Source organism: Eschscholzia californica, unplaced genomic scaffold (genome assembly GCF_041429995.1).
Source record: "Eschscholzia californica isolate CP2 unplaced genomic scaffold, dmEscCali1.0.p SCAF_5, whole genome shotgun sequence".
Lineage (NCBI taxonomy): Eukaryota > Viridiplantae > Streptophyta > Magnoliopsida > Ranunculales > Papaveraceae > Eschscholzia > Eschscholzia californica.
In genome coordinates this window covers 47,014,891-47,031,730 of record NW_028238472.1, presented here as the reverse complement: position 1 = coordinate 47,031,730, position 16,840 = coordinate 47,014,891, and the positions used below count along the sequence as shown (strand labels likewise).

Below are 16,840 nucleotides of genomic sequence, written 5' to 3'. Positions count from 1 at the left end.
ATATAGATTTTTGGGTATTATTTTTTTTTTTTTTTTTGGGTATTATTTTTTTTTTTTTTTCTTTTCTCTTAAATTAGTTATTATTTTATTGTGAGAGAGAGAGAGAGAGAGAGATTTTAATTTCTTTCTTTAACCCTTGAAATTTATTTTGTTTCTTTTTTTCTTAAATTAGTTATTTTATTTGTAAGAAGGAAAAGGTTATTGTTTTTTAAATAGGTAACTTTATTTCTACGAAGGACTATATTTTAAAATTTGAGAAGGGCTTCCAAACAATATGCATAATTAAATAAGGATGTTTGTCCCAGTCATCGTTTTCCCTTCTGTTTTATATAATAGACTAGCGGATAACCCGTGCCTCCGGCACGAAATTCGTTGAAAAAGTGGTTACATTTTTTTTAGTAAAAACTTTCTGCGTCTGAAAAAAAAGTATCTACTCTTGACCCATAGTATTCGTCCAAATGAATCTTGTCGGTTCAGTACAGGGAGAGAATCGCTTGGTACTTGGTAGAGAGAAAAACGTCTAGTAAATGGTAACTGAAACCCTATTAGAGAGAAAATCAAAGAAAAAATTCCCATACTCTGATGGAGAGAGAGAGAATCGTTTGGAAGAAGAAACTGTAACTGTCTGGTAAGTAATAAAACGGTATTAGGGAATGAATGTATCAATTACTCCTATAATAAATTACCCTAGAGATACCGTAAATTTAATAGGAAAAAAAATAACATCTAATTCTATATAAAATCAGATGGCTAAAATAAAAAGATGAAGTAACATATTTCAATCTGGATCATTGAAACAAAAAATAACTTTATTATAAATTATGGAGGATCTCTAAACAATATCTTTTATTAATGAAAGATGTTTGTCCCGGTCAGTATTTTTCCTCCTGTTTTATTAAATAGATTAGTAGTATCAGAGCCGAGGACGGCTCTTCGTTGAGGGTGGGGGGATTGTGATAGCCCCACATCGCTCACGAGAGTGTCCGGAGCCTAGGCTATAGGTGTATGCTCAAGCTTGGTAAGTATCGAGGCCTCTTGGGAGGGTCGTGGTGCATTCGCCAAGACAAAACCTCCTACCATCCGTGCGAGGGTGGTGGTGTAAAGGGAGGACAATATCGACAACTGCTGGGCTTGGGGCGTCACGATATCAATTACTCCTATAATAAAATACTCTAGAGATATCGTAAATTTAATAGGAAAAAGATAATATCTAATTCTATATAAGATCTTGCGGCTAAAATAAAAAGATGGAGTACCATATTTCAATCTGGACCATTGAAATAGAAAAGGACTATATTTTAAAATTTGAGAAGGGCTTCTAGACAATATCCCGTGCCCTAGGGCACGGACACTTGTATCAATCAAATGTTACGAAATTTATTGTTATATTTTATTGAGAGAGAGAGAGATTTTTATTAGTTATTATTTTTTTGTTTCTTTTCTCTTAAATTAGTTATTATTTTATTGAGAGAGAGAGAGATTTTAATTTCTTTTTTTAACCCTTGAAATTTATTTTGTTTCTTTTTTTATTAAATTAGTTATTTTATTTCTAAGAAAGAAACGGTTATTGTTTTTTAAATAGGTAACTTTATTTCTACGAAGGACTATATTTTAAATTTTAAGAAGGACTTCTAAACAATATCCCTTATTAAAAAAGGATGTTTGTCCCAGTCATCGTTTTCCCTTCTGTTTTATATAATAGATATATATTATTTTTAAAACTCATAAATTTTAAAATATTTAGTATTAAAAATGTTTATTTGAAATAAAGTATTATTAATCAAAAAAGTTAAATCCGTATAAAAGATAGAAATCTTTAATAGAGATACTTAAATATTTATTAAAATAACACAAATGTTTATTAAAACAAGTTTTGAGTGTATAGACCAAAAAGCGACTCCTAATAGTAGTTTTAGTCCTCCCTAATCTCACTAAGAATTTAAAAACCAAAATATAAATATTAATGGATATCTAGTCCATTTGTATATATCTAGAGAGAAAACACAAATCCCTAGAATGCATATTAAATCTTAATACCTAAACACACCTTCCTTAAATATAAAAACTCATTTATCTTCAAATTCACCAAATATCTTTTGGGTTATTTTCCAAATGACCCCCAACTTTGTGACCAGCTTCCTGTTTAACCCCCTACTTTATCAAAAATACCTAGATGACCCCCTTTTTCAGATTTTCCGTTATAACACCGTTAACTAGTCATATTCTCTATCTCCTCCATCTCATCTCTTCTCTCTGCCACCTCATCTTCTCGCCACCTCATCATCTTCTCCGGCGAAGTTTTTCGGTCGGCGACCTTCATAAATAAAAAAAAAAATTAAATTTTCTCTCTCCTCTCTCTCTCTCTCTAAAATTTTTATAAAAAAACTCTCTAGATCTGGTGAGTGCTCAAGAGAGTGGGTAACATATTTCTGATGTTGTTCAGGGTAAGTAGAATTAAACTTGACTAACCCACCATGAAAAAAAATCAAGCTTTATAATCTGTTAAGGGAGATAAATATGGAAAAATGTATCCTTCATCACCGATGACTGTAAATATCGCATAACGTTAATTCGATCATGGTCATCAACAACAAGTAACACTACGCAGAAGGAAGATTTTGCCCTAGAAAAGTTGAAACTGATGAGATGTTGAAGAAGTTGGCAAACCTGGGAATGTTTCAAATAATCTGCAGAATAAAATTCTTGAGGTGAGAGTGAGAGTTTCTGATCTTCGATTGATTGATGAGTGTGAAATAATCGAGAAGACAATAGTGGGTCACTGAAGCTCGTCCAGTTTTTGGATCATAAGTGTGGTCTTATTCCAATTTTAAGGTATAGAAGATTGAAAAAGAGAAATATGGAAGTAAAAAAAGGGGTTATTTCCCTCATAGCCCTCAACTTTGTGACCGGTTTCCTGCCTAGCCCCATACTTTAGCAAAAATACCCAGATGGTCCCCTTTTTCTAGATTCCGTTATAACACCGTTATCTAATCATCATTTCTCTCTCCTCCATCTCATTACCTCTCTCTGCCACCTCACCTTATTGTCACCTCATCGTCTTCACCGGCGACCTTCATTAAAAAAAAAAAAACTTTTTTTACCTCTCTCTCTAAACAAAAATAATAATTTTTTTCCCTCTCCTTTCTCTCTCTCTCTAGAATCTGAGACCATCTTGAAGGTCTATAACATGAATCAAATCTTGAAAAAAGTAGGAGCTAGGGTTAGGGTTAAAGTTCCACTAAAAGTAAATCATGTTCCTAAAGTTCTCGAAATTGATATAAGTGGAATGGAAGGGAAAATCAAACAGTATGTTGGAGTTTGGAAAGGTATACAAATTTCTGCTAATTTTCCTTTTAAGATTGAATTTTTTACTGAAATTGAAGGTTGTGGTCTTGTTAATTTGTTGCTCATCTTAAGGAAGATGAATTTGAGTACATTGAATGATGATGATGAATGAGAAAGCTAGGGTTTTTTTAGATCTTTAAAATGGGGAAATTGTTTCTTTACTGCTTCATGATTGTAAGATAAAACCCAATTTCTCTTATTATAGCTTCTTGTGATTTTTCGTTAAAGATGAGATTGAAATAAGGTTATTTTCATACTTGTTAAACTTAAAATGCTGAAGTTGTGGTAGTCGTCATCAAAATTGTTAACTTAGGTTGTTCATCAATACAATGTTTAATAACTGGAATTGTTGCCAATCCTTCACCTGATTATAAGACTTGAAACAACCATTAAAAAAAACACTAGATTACAAACTAACTTTTAATTAGAGTCAGGGAGTTCAAGTGAAGTTACCTAAGGAAACAACGTGAAACCAGAGAAGAGAACCAGGAGGACGAAGAAGAGAATGACGACCTAATCGCTCAGGCCATCGTAAAGGGTGTTCGAGAGCCCGAAATCTGCGCCAATGGAGATGAAGGTAGAGAAGTGGAGAGGTAAATATATATATTTTTTTTGAATGAAGGTCGCCGGCTGCAAAATTGGCCGGTCGGCGACCTTCACCGGTGAAGACGATGAGGTGGCAGAGAGAGGTAATGAGATGGAGGAGAGAGAAATGATGACTAGGTAACGGTGTTATAACGGAATCTATAAAAGGGGGTCATCTGGGTATTTTTGCTAAAGTAGGGGGCTAGGTAGGAAACCTATCACAAAGTTGGGGGCTATTAGGGAAATAACTCTAAAAAAAAGTTAGAAATACAAAAGGGGACTCATTTTATCAAAAAACTACACTGTCACAGAGGGGTTCAATATGTACCAAAAAAACCTATGAAACCCTAATATTAACAAACATAAATACAATGAAATACTACTACCTTAGATCCCATGGTTCGATCCTATAAAGATCGATATCACGAATGACATCAAGATCAATCTCTTGTGATGCTACCTTATCATCTTCAAATTATGAAACAAAAAAATGAAAATAAAAAAATGAACTTACAACAGCTTCTCCTTCACGACCGATTACAATAAGTTCATTTCTATTATGAGAACCTGCAACTAAACCAGCACTAGCCTCCATTTCTCAAGAGACAGAACCCAATACCAGAAAACCCCCAATTTTGATCCAGATCTGTCAGTTACTTAGAAACCCCCAAAAATGAAAATATTTTGGTTGAATGAGTTTTTGAGACGCCCTACAAATGAAAGTTAGACAAAGAGAGAAGAGAGGATTCCAGTTGAAGAAGTGTTTGAACAACTAAATCTAGAGAGAGAGTTTAAAAAAAAATTAGAGAGAGAGAGGAGAGAGAAAATAAAAAATGAAAATAAAAAAATGAACTTACAGTAGCTTCTCCCTCTTTCCCTCACGACCGATTACAATAAGTTCATTTCTATTATGAGAACCTGCAACTAAACCAGCACTAGCCTCCATTTCTCAAGAGACGGAACCCAATATCAGAAAACCCCCAATTTTGATCCAGATCTGTCAGTTACTTAGACCCCCAAAAAATGGGTATTTTGGATAAAGTAGGGGGCTAGGCAGGAAGCTGGTCACAAAGTTGGGGGCCATTTGGAAAATAACCCTTATCTTTTCCATTTTTATCTCCACCTTACTCTCTCCAATCACGTTTTCAAACTAAGTAACCGTGATCTTCATTATCTTTATTAACCGAAACTTTCTAATTTTCTCTCTTTCTAAATCAGAATCGTATGGTAATCATCCATTAATCTCAGAAATCTAGTTTCTTCTTCATTAGAGCAGCTGAAATCATCTTTTTCATCCCAGGTAAATCACATTACAGAAGTAATTTTTCGTTCCATTGGTAAGATTTTATATTGTGTTTCAGGTTATTGTAACAGATTCTCTCTCTCTCTAAAGTTAATCATACCTGTGAATTTGAGTAAAAGTATCAAAGATTTCTTTACTTTTCATTAATTTATAATGTTTGATGTTTATTTTCTCTCTCTTAAATTTTCATTATTGTTTTTTATCTTGATGTTTAAAAGATTTGATTAGTTCAAATCGAGTATGTTATTTTTTCAATCAATCATCATATCATCATTCTTAAGATAGTAGTTTAAGCTTAATGATTTTCACATTTTTTTTCTTCAGATCTCATTGTTCCATCCGTACAGATATATGAACCAAACGGTTTTCCGTACGGTTCTTCATAACAGAATTTACATTACCTGTACTTTACAGTAAATTCCCATAATTTATAGTAAATTACGCAAACATCTTCCGAACCATGTTTTTATAAGAGAATGTAAAATACGCGTAATTTGTTATACATTATATATAATTTAAAATAAATTCTAAAACATCGTATAAGTGTACATAAATTATGTATTCTTTATTTACCATTACATGTACTTTTTACCCAAAACAGTAGCCTTGTTAAGCTTACCAAACTACTCAAAACCTTCAAATATTGTCAAAATTTGACAAACATTATATATAATTTACGGAACTGTACATGTAGTTTATAATACAATATATTTTTTTTGTTTAATGTATGTGTATTTATGTGTGTAGATTTGATATAATAGATGGAATTTCAAAGAGAATCATCAAATCAAAGTAAGTCAACGAAACTAAAACCTGATGGCTGGGATAAAATATTTACTGAAGTTGGTCAGTTGTTTCCTGGTGATGCAAAAGCATTTGGATATGTTCTTCCACAATACAGTGTAATTGTTGTTTGTCCTGCTCAAGACTATAAATGGAGATTACATGGATGGGCACCATTTTTGAACCAGAGAAGATTTTGTACGTTTTTTTGTAACAGAATGTAAACGATGTGTAATGTAAAAGAAATTATGTGTAATTTATTGAATAAGACCCGCATACATTTGATAAATTACGTTGTATACTTGACAAATGATGATTTCCTGGTCATAAAGAACACATAATTTACGTATTTGTTTCATAATTTGTACTCGATGTGTATTTATGTACGAGTAAAAACGAAAACAAATGTTGCTTTAATGTTCCCAGAAAAATATAGTATTTCCAAATCTGAAAGTTAAGTGAGAGAAAGTGTTATATATGTTTTGTATATTAATCCCCAAATCACGTTAAATTGATCCCAAAAAATATACTCTTTCCAAATCTGAAAGTTAAGTGGGAGAAAATTGATTTAAATCGAAAAAAAATTTACATAATAAGATAGAGAAAATTGGTTTGGTTTCGATATCTGTAAAGAAGAGAGAGAAAATTGATTTGGAAATATTCGTATTGATGGCGTTTCGTTTTGGTTAGAATTTTGGTTTCTGATTGATTCGGATAATAGGAAAGAGAAAATTTAATTTCCAAACAGATTTGGTAATAAATCTCCATATTTTTTGCTAATAAATCTCCACGCGAAATTTGAGCGTGGTACATTGACGGTAATGTGTTTAGAAAGTGAGGGTTTTTATGTCCATAATGTAAAAGGACTAAATATCCATATTTTGGGAAGATTAGATCATAAACCTATTTTGAACATATTTTGGTCTATATACCCACCGACCCTTATTAAAATAGGTAAATCTTTATTAAAAAGACATGTTAGAATGTTACCGTTGATGTTATTTTTGAAGTTTTTAATGATATCAAATTTAGGTACAAATTGCTTTTGTAAAAATTGATTTCTTACAAATTAGTTTCGTACAATCTAGTAATCATTAATCAATAAGTGTTGAGAGTCTAGGCTTAAATTTCCTTTTTCAAAGTCTCATTTATAATCGAAAGAAAATATTGATCTTCTATTAACATGTAACGACAATCCTCTTGATATTAGATTGACCACTCTAATGTCAAGATTGTAACCACTTTGTTGTGAATGATTTTCTATATCTCATAACAATCATCAACTCATATATGAATACTAGGTGTCCACCGCGTCTAGGACGCGGTAGATCCCTTTTGGCTACGCCGTCGTGAATGTGAGACAATCTAAAATGGAACTAAAAATAAAAGCAAGAAAAAATGTAATAAGAAACAAAAAGAACTTAAAACAATCCAGAAGAAGAAGAAAAAATGTGTTAATTCAGAAATTGAAGAGAGTTTGGAGAGATATAAAGGGAGATAATCTTGTGAAAGTTAAGTAGGAAGTGGGAAGGAAGAGAATGTAGTGGGTGGTTTGTAACTAATTTTCTGAACATGTAGAGAGATTATAGGATGTTTAAGGGAGAGTTTTGAAAAAAACGTGGGAGAGAGAGAATAGTGGGTGGGTAGGTGGTTATATTCTAAAATTTAAAATCAACCATTAGATTAGAAATAAATCGGACGATCATGAATATCTAGAGATAAATCCTACAATCCTTCTCAAAAAAGACCATTGCGTTTTATATACTCCCTCAGTCTCAAAATGAATGACCTATTTTGAAAACACAACTTATTAAGGTAACATCATTAATTGGTGTTCGACTTTCAAAAATAACTTGGGTTTTCCAATTCTATCCTCATTAACTATTTTAATTTACAATGAAAAATTTGAACTTACCTTAAATAAAGTTGTCACTAAATTTATAGTAATGGGTATTATTGGAAAGAGCGAAAAGTTCCTTTCTTTATTTTTAGAAATAGAACACTAAAATGGGACAACCTAAAATAGAAATTAGGTCATTCATTTTGGGACGGAGGGAGTAATAGATATTATGTCTTTCAAATATCATCTCATAATAAGTTAAGGTCAGTGTTTTGGGGAAATGAGGAAAGGTTCCGGGGTACAAGGTGGAAAACACAAAAAAGTGAACCAAACACACCCTTTCTCAAGTGGCCGGAAGAAGGTGGTCAGCGACAACTATATCTTTCTCTCTCTTCTCTCTCTCTCTCCCTCTCCATCTCTCTCCATCAGTCTCACTATTTTTCACAATTAATTCATCGTCTTAATAAAAAGGCAACTCAACTTGTCCCGATCCAATCACCATTAAATCAGATTCCAAAACCTGATAATGTTCCAATACTTCTACTGGTGTCTTTCCTGGAACTTTTTGAGCGGTTTGTATCCACATCATTAATATCCTTGGGAACAAGTACCACTACAGAGAGCGTTCAAAGAGTTTATCTTGTTCATGAGACCAAAAAGCTAAATAAGAATAAGTTTGATGGCCGATCATTCCGTTTTCTCGTTCAAGCATCGTTAGGATTAAATCTAAGGACTGGGGTTGAAAGGGTTTTATGAGAATCTAAAACGGTATCTGGTGATTGGGTGAGTTGAGATTTGAGAAAAGAGATTTGTTAATAAAAAAGTTTTGGGGATTTTTGCGGGGGAAGAAGTTTTTTATTTTGGTTATGGAGAAGAGAAAAAGAAGAGGGAAGAAGAGAGAGGGAGGAGGAGTTCGTCGGAGTTGGTGAAACTCAGTGGAGTTAGTGGTGAAACTTGCCGGAGTTAATGGTGGAACTCCTGTAATTCATAGGGTTAAGGTGAAAGAGGAGAAGATGAAGAAAAATCTCAAGACAATATTGGGTGGGTGATGTTTGGAAAGAACAAAAAGTTCCAACATTTTTTTATTTCCACCCTAAAATTTGGACCGCAGACAATACTAAATAATAATGAGGAAAAAACCCAGTAGGTAAAAATACAATTTTACCCTCCAAAATGAAATTTTCCGTCCAAATCAACGTCAAAAAACAATTTTGAACATTTCTGAACAATTCTTTGTTTGCTCTCGAAAATTTTGTAAATTTCTGAACAAATCTTAGTTTGTCTCACCAATTTGTAAATTTTTGAACAAATTCGTTTTTACTTAGACATTGCTTTGCCAAAATGTTTCGCATTTTTTTCTTTTGCATTTTACATAGACAAACTAACACAAACATTTTGGCTACAACATTTTTCGATTTGTCTTGTGAAAAAATAAATGGTTTCCGCATTTTTTGTTTTGCTTTCGACATAAATATAAAGACTAAAGCATTTTTTTTATTTGTCCTTTACAAAAATTAAAATGTTATACATATATCATTGTGTTGTTATAAAATGTTGACAATATCTATAATAATGTCCCGACTTATTATAAAATGTTGTTAAGAACATAATTATACATGACGCCAACATTTTATAATAAGTCGGGACATTATTATAGATATTGTCAACATTTTATAACAACACAATAATATATGTTGTCAACATATAAGGGTAAAAATGGAATTATGAAAAAAATATGTTGTCTTGTTAACAACATAATTACATATGTTGTGAACATTTTGAAAAGTGTTCAAAAAATAGGTCTTTTTGACATTATTATTTTTTAGTGGGTTTTTTTCCTATTAGGGTCTAGATTTTTTGGGTTTTCACTCATTTTTTCTCCATAAGGTTTAACATCTTTATCACTATATTCTACATTCTAAAATTGTCTTTGCCCTCTCGTAAAAATGGATAACACCATTTTGTAAGTTGTAACATAGAGAAACTGCGTCATCTTTAAAGTAAACTCATGCAAAAGTAACTAGTCTGCTACTTCATGTTCATGGTCTCTCCATGTCCAAGATGAACAAGATCGCTGACGTGGATATCTCTCTGTACCCACAAGTAACTTTTGAATTGAAACGCTACTCATTGTTCTATAGAATGTCTCATGCATCTCTCAAGAAAAGTATTTCGTGACCATGTAAGAGTTAGTAGTAGAAAATATTTATTTTGTGACAAATTATGGTGTGTTTGGTTGCAGAATTCCTAAGTAGGATTCCTATCAAAAGTGGAATTTGGTAGGAATCATGAATCCTTGGTCTGTTTGGCTACCGAGAATCCTAGGACTCTTGAATCCTAAGGATTCCTAATTCCAAAATTTGTATTGGACCAAAATCGCACCCTACCCCTTAGGATTTGTTAGGATTTTGAATTAATGAACCTAAATTCCAAACTTAAAATCAACAAAAAATATTTCCTTTTACAAAATCATTATTTTTTTTTTCAAAATCATTGTTCTTTTCAAAAATCATATTTTTTTTCTAAAGACGTTTAAAAATACTCAAATAATAATAAATCATAGGATTCTTAGTTGCCAAACAAGCCAAAAAATATTACTTGGATTCATGAATCCCAAGGACTCATGAATCCGCGGATTCATGATTCCGCCATCCAAACACACCATTAGTTTTTTTTTTTGTTGAAACTTGTGACAAATTAGTTAGTCATTAAAAATATTTTCAACGTTCAAAATGTATGGATGTTGAAAGTATTTTTAACAACTAATTTTTACGTCGCTAAAAAGTATTTTAAGTGACAAAATATTTCATCCCTAATGAGTTATTATACGGGAAAATGAATTGTCTAAAAAAAATATTATTAACGGCCAAAATTAATTGTCTAAAAAATATTTGTTATTGACAAAGTAAGTTGGTCTGTGTAAAAGTGTTTAGTGATTAAATAATTTTGTTGCAAAAATTATTTAGTTACAAAATAATTTGTTTCCTAATCCATTTACGACATTTCTATTTTGTTACTAAAATATTTTCATTGACGAGATTTTAGTTTTTCGCTACAAATATTTTTCAATGTTAACCGTTTATCTTACACTAATTCACTAAATAAAATACGTATTGAAATGTAACACTAAGAATGTGTTTGATAGACTACTTTCCCGGGGAAAGTAGAAATATTTTCTCTAAAATACAAATTTTCAACATGTTTGGTGGACAATTAGGAGAAAGAAAATTCCGGCATCACGTGACTATACTTTCCATCTTTTTCCCCAAAATGAGGGAAACTCATGACCCAGGTTATTTTGAAGAAAAAATTTCTCAAACTCAAAAGGGTCTTAAAAATATTGAACAGATCTCGTCTTCTTTCTATCTAGAATCCGTCTTTTCTCTCTAAATGCATTTTATATATCATTCACCCAACTCAAATTTCATCCTGAAAAATCAAAGCCATAGTATTGACCACTCCAAGTAGAAGTTTTCTGTTGTGAATCCTGATTCAGTTCCATTTAATCTTTAAATTATTTTCTTTTTACATTTACTGGTAATTAGATTTTTATATTTGGTTATTTTTCCATCTCTGAATCTATTTACTTTGCTATTTGGTTATTTGTTACAAATCTTAGTCTAGTGATGATACGCTTTGGGTGATGGTTGTTGCTATTTGGCTATTTCTTCTTTTTCATTCAGATTTTTTTGAGTATTTTTTGTGTTGTTTTTATTTACTTCTTTAATTTTGATTTCTCTTTGTTGATGAGATTGAAATCCATGGATAAAGATTATTGTATTGATTTTTCTGGAGGGGATCTCATTAGCCACAGTCACTTCATTTTCTTGTTGAATATGCTTTTGGAGTTGGGAATAAGTATTAATCTATTTCTAGATTATAGTTCTACCATTAACTTGGAATGCAAAGGTGTTGGATACATAGTACTGACTCAAAATACAGTCATCTTCAATTCCAATTCTTGAGTTCTTGAAGATGGTGATAACAATGGTGAATTCTACCTATATTAATATTAGAGGCCAGCAATAAGGGGAACCCCAGAAGCTATGATAAAGTGACCACCCTTCATGGTTGTGGAAGTTGTCGTGAATTCTTCAATCAGGGTTTCCTCGGAGATGGTTTCAGTGTTAATGGCAGGCCATTGAACTCTTTTAGATAAGTCAGCTTGTAGACCTTTGTTGTGGTACTCGACGATGTAGTTATAGTATCGAGATGAACGGAGAATAGATAAACGAGAAAAATAAAATATTTTTTCCCTTGCCAACCAAACAAAAGAAAATAAAGAAAATATCTTAGAGTAAATTTTTCTCGGGGTAAAAATTTTTCGGAGTAAAAAATTCTCTATTATTTTTCCTTTCCCCGTATTGCTATCATCAGGGAAGATACAAGTTCGGAAGTTCCCCATAACTTTGGATGCTATGATGTTTAAATAAGAACAATAATAAGTAATGACGAAGATATACAAACAAGGTAGAAAGGCCACACTTTCCATTAGTAGTTCCAACTGCTACTGTTAGTCATTCATCGTATAAATATACTAGGGTATAGGCCGTGCCCGTAGGACACGGTTTTTAATATGTATATTATGAGAGAGTAATAAAAGTAAATTAAAAATAATAGTTGTAATTAAATTAAGTTTGGAGAATAATAATCATGAAGATTTTATTGGGTTGTTTTGAAGAAAGAAGATGAAAGAGAGAAAGAATCGTGTGGAAGTTTTAAGATAGGAGAGAGAAAAATAGTTTGTGAATATATAGGAAGTAAGTAATTATTTTAACTTTTAAATGTTATAAAAGACTTTTGTAAAGAAAGGTCAAGATTTACTTAAAATATTTAAACGTTCGAGATTTATAGATAGAAGTTATGATATGGCAAAAAACTTATCTCATTTGTTATATAGATATTTCTATATAAACAAGTAGATATAAAGAAGGGTTATTTTCCAAATAACTCCCAACTTTATGACCGGTTTCCTGCCTAGCCCCCTACTTTATCAAAAATACCCAGATAACTCACTTTTTTGCTATAACACCGTTAACTAGTCATCACTTCTCTCTCATCCAACTCATCGTCACTCTCTGCCACCTCATCATCTTCACCGGCGAAGGTCGCTGGCCGGTCAATTTGCCGGTCGGCAACCTTCAAACATTAAAAAAAAAATATCTCTTCTCTCTCTCTAAATTTTTTTTTCTCTCTCTGTCTAAACTCCGGCCAAGGGGGTTTCCCTTCGTCGGAGGTCGGGCAGACCTTGAAGGTCTGTTCCGACAGACCTTCCAGATCTGCTCGAGCAGACCTTCATGGTCTGCCGGAACAGACCTAGGTCTGCCCGACCTCCGACGAAGGGGAAAACCCTTGCCCGGAGTATTTAGAGAGAGAGAGAGAGAGTGTGAGGAGAGAGAAAAACTTTATGACCATATAAAAAACTATAATATAGAACAGAAACTTTATGACCATAATCTATATAATAAAACTGAAGGGAAAACGATGATTGGGACAAACATTTTTTTTAATAAAGGATATTGTCTGGAGGTCTTTCTCAAAATTTAAAATGTAGTCCTTCTCAAAATTTAATAAAGGATATTGTCGGATTAAGAAAAAGGACATAGTTCATGTGGTGTCGATCCTCCATCGGCCTAGCAGAAAACGTGAGCAGCATAAGAGCAAAGTAGATAGGATGGAGAAGTTACAAACAAAAGTAACTTTAAGTGGGAGAATGTTGAAAATGGTGATAAGGTGTAAAGCTACATTGTTTGAAGCTTTAGGTGGCATCAACCAAGCTCTTGGTGTCAACTACCATGTGAGGTGTCAAGCAACATGAACCATCTATTGTAAATGAGACATCTCACCTTGGTGATAAGTCTCTTATCATTTGAGGTGGCAATTTGTCAAGAGGACACCATGAGTTGGTGAGACACCTCATTTGTTGAGGTGTCCACACCATATTTCTCCTCCAACTCTATAAAAGGAGATGAAGAACTTCAATTCAAAATCATCCCATTCTCATCCCATCCATTCCATCTCATAAGCAAGCCAAGTGAAGAGAAAGTGAGTTAGTATTAGAAAGAGAGTTTAGTTTCTTCTAAATACTTGTCTTTCCTTTGGTAAAGAGAGAGTTGATAGTATATCTCCTAGAATAAGAGAGAGGTTGTTCATAATTGTTATCTCCTTATTTAGAGAGAAGAAGTTGTAAGTAATTCATCTCTAAGTGTAAATCTATCTACAAAAATTGTTCATCTTCGTGTTATTCGATATTCGACTTTAGTAGAAATTGAGTGTCTAAGACTCACAACCTTTCTAACAGGAAAGGGAGAGGAAGAGGGCGATGGAAGGTTGAGAAAGAAATTGAACGAGGAATGAGGAAGAATTCTAAGCCCAATTCGAATTTGCTTAGGAGATCTCGTCAAACCCAAGACCAAACTTAAATGCAAACCCGAGTCTATGCCCACTTCAAAGTCCAATTATAAGTCCAATCATGTAAATGTGGAAAAACTTACCAAGCAATGGCAGATTGACCACAAAAAGATCGGTAATACCAAAAAAATCACCATCTTTTCTTAAAAGTTGTTTAGGTCACTATGTGTGAAATTACCAAAACGAGTCAAGTATCAGTTTCGAGTAGAATCAATAATTTGTGCTGGTGTACTTCTTTGACGGAAGGTTCCTTCTCCCTTTTTAGAGATATATAATTCATGATCTTCTTCTATTCAACAATTAAAATTAATAAATCAAACCATATAAACTATTAAACTTTATTTATATTCATGTAAAAATGAATCGTAGAATACAATCTCTGATAAACTCATAAGAGAAAACCGTCATCATAAATATGTGTGTATATATGTATATTTCTATAGCGAGAATCATATATACTACTAATAAGAAATTAAGGCTCCATCTACAAAAACATAGCGATTGCAGCAGACAATAGAGTGAAAGAAAATCCACCAACTACAACTGATAAAGGTGCTGCTGAATTTCCTGGTGTGGTACTGGCACTGGGTCCTCCGGTTGGTGACATCGGAGGAGTAGGAGTAGTAGGTGTTGTGGTGGTCGGAGGAGTTGTTGTGGTGGAAGGTGGAGTTGCAGTTGTAGAAGGTGGAGTTGCGGTGGGGGTAGAAGCAGCAACGTTAATGGATAATTTCTGGCCACTCAAACAGTGTCGACCGATAGTGCAAATGTAGTAGTGAGCACCGGTAGTATTGAGACGAACAGTCGAAGGACTAGTAGTTAAGACTGAGCCAATTGGGGTAGCACCCGTGTTACAAGAGTCATAATCTGCCTTGGAAACCTCAGCCACTGTATGAACTCCCATAAAGTTGAATACTGCGCAATATTCATATAACACCAAAGTTAGACATATTTATATATAATAGTCTCACATCACTTGCGAGAGTATCTGAGAGATTTACTTACAAAGAGTTTCACCGACTTTGAAAGTTTTGCCGGAAGCCCAAGTTGTATAGAAGTTAGGGTTAGAAGGGATATTCCATCCGGTGCGATCTCCGACCGTATGGGTAGTATTAGTACTCTGAGCAGCTGATAATTGTAACAAAGCCACTACAGCAATCAAACAACCAAACACAGTACTAATCCGACCAGCCATCTCTCTCTCTCTCTCTAAAAATTTGATTGATTTTTTCTCTCTCTAGAATGTATGTGGAATTGGAATGGGAAGTTATGAATGGAATGAAAGAGTTGGTTGTAAGTACTTATAGAGTTAGTTCAACAACAAAAAAAAGTACTTATAGAGTTGGTTGTGGAATATAGGATTAATCCTGACCGTTGGATGAATGGGAAATCATCCGAGTTTCAAACCAACTCGGTGGTCTTCAGTTTGTAACTTTTGTTGACTATTAGAAGAAGTAGGAAGCGCGTGAGGGCCCACTTCTAGAGAAGTTTGAAATAGTTAACCGATTTGATTAGGTCAAGTCAACATTACGACCCAAAACTAAAACATTCATGCACCACGTACGGTTCACGTACATATATATCTCTAGTCGGTTCACCCATAGGTTGTTGGAGTGGTGGATTCACGATTTCGATCCGATGTCATATGCCGGTTTTCTTTTTGCAGACACAACAATTAACAAAATACTTGTATTCATTAATTATATAGATATATCAACGATGATTAATGTAATTGACCTCTACGAAAGTTTATGTTTCGAAATGTACATGATTTTCGGTGTTAGAGTCGAAAATATATGCAATAGTTGTATTCATTAATTAAAAACAGTGACCAACAATCAATTCCGATGTTGGAGTCGAATCCGAAACTTTCGATGTTTGAGTCGTCGATGTTGAATTTGATGGACCCCAATGAAAATTTCTTTTAAAATATCTTTTCATAGTTAAACTTTTTGTTGTTGTTGAAACTTCCATAGTTGAATTTTTTTTTTTTTTTGAAATGTTCAGCGTGCCTCGAACCCTTGATCTCTAAGGTGAAAGATTATATCTCTTACCACTCCAACCAAGGGTTGTTGGTTCCATAGTTGAAACTTGATTAAATGAATAAGAAGTAGAAAAGAAGTGATCTTGGAGTGGTTTGGAGAAGAAGAAGTAAGGTATATCGTGCTTATCACATCTTCGTAATGTATCAATCTGGGGATTAGGCCTCTTTTATTTCTTGGTTTAACTTATGCAGTTATCGTGCTTATCACATCTTCGTGATGTATCAAAACGCCTTGTAACAACTAACGTAGAACGTAATCCATTTCTCAAGAAAAAAACACAGTGGTGAGGATAGAGGGTTACTAAAGGCCAGCGCTTTGGGGAAAGCAAAATAGTTTTCGGGGTGTAAAGACTTGGTCAAAAATTGGTCAATTTTGTTTGACAATTTTATTTAGGGGGGAAGCAAAATAGCTTCTCCACCTCAGCTCCCTCTCTCTCCACCTCACTCTCTAAAAAACGTTTTTTTTTTTCCTTCTCTCTCTCTAGAACAAATCTAGAGAGAGATAAGATCTGTTGAGGTGAGGTGGAGTGTT

The 16,840-nt window shown here is 33.3% G+C and overlaps 1 protein-coding gene across 1 annotated transcript; it reads right to left on the bottom strand.

Moving 5' to 3' along the window:
* Window positions 1-14,599: 14,599 nt before the first annotated feature.
* On the bottom strand, window positions 14,600-15,539 carry BCB (blue-copper-binding protein). Its single transcript, XM_086641656.1, has 2 exons — window positions 15,270-15,539; window positions 14,600-15,179 (listed from the first exon to the last, which is right to left on the bottom strand). Exons 1-2 carry the CDS (start codon window positions 15,457-15,459, stop codon window positions 14,752-14,754), a joined length of 618 nt encoding a protein of 205 aa, XP_086497782.1. The 5' UTR covers window positions 15,460-15,539; the 3' UTR covers window positions 14,600-14,751.
* Between the last annotated feature and the right edge of the window lie 1,301 nt (window positions 15,540-16,840).

Bases quoted from the DNA above. Each gene is read 5' to 3' on its own strand.
- BCB (XM_086641656.1), bottom strand. From the start codon at position 15,459: ATGGCTGGTCGGATTAGTACTGTGTTTGGTTGTTTGATTGCTGTAGTG. The intron at 15,180-15,269 runs GTAAGTAAATCT...AATATTGCGCAG, and splicing joins CAAAGTCGGTGAAACTCTTT to TATTCAACTTTATGGGAGTT.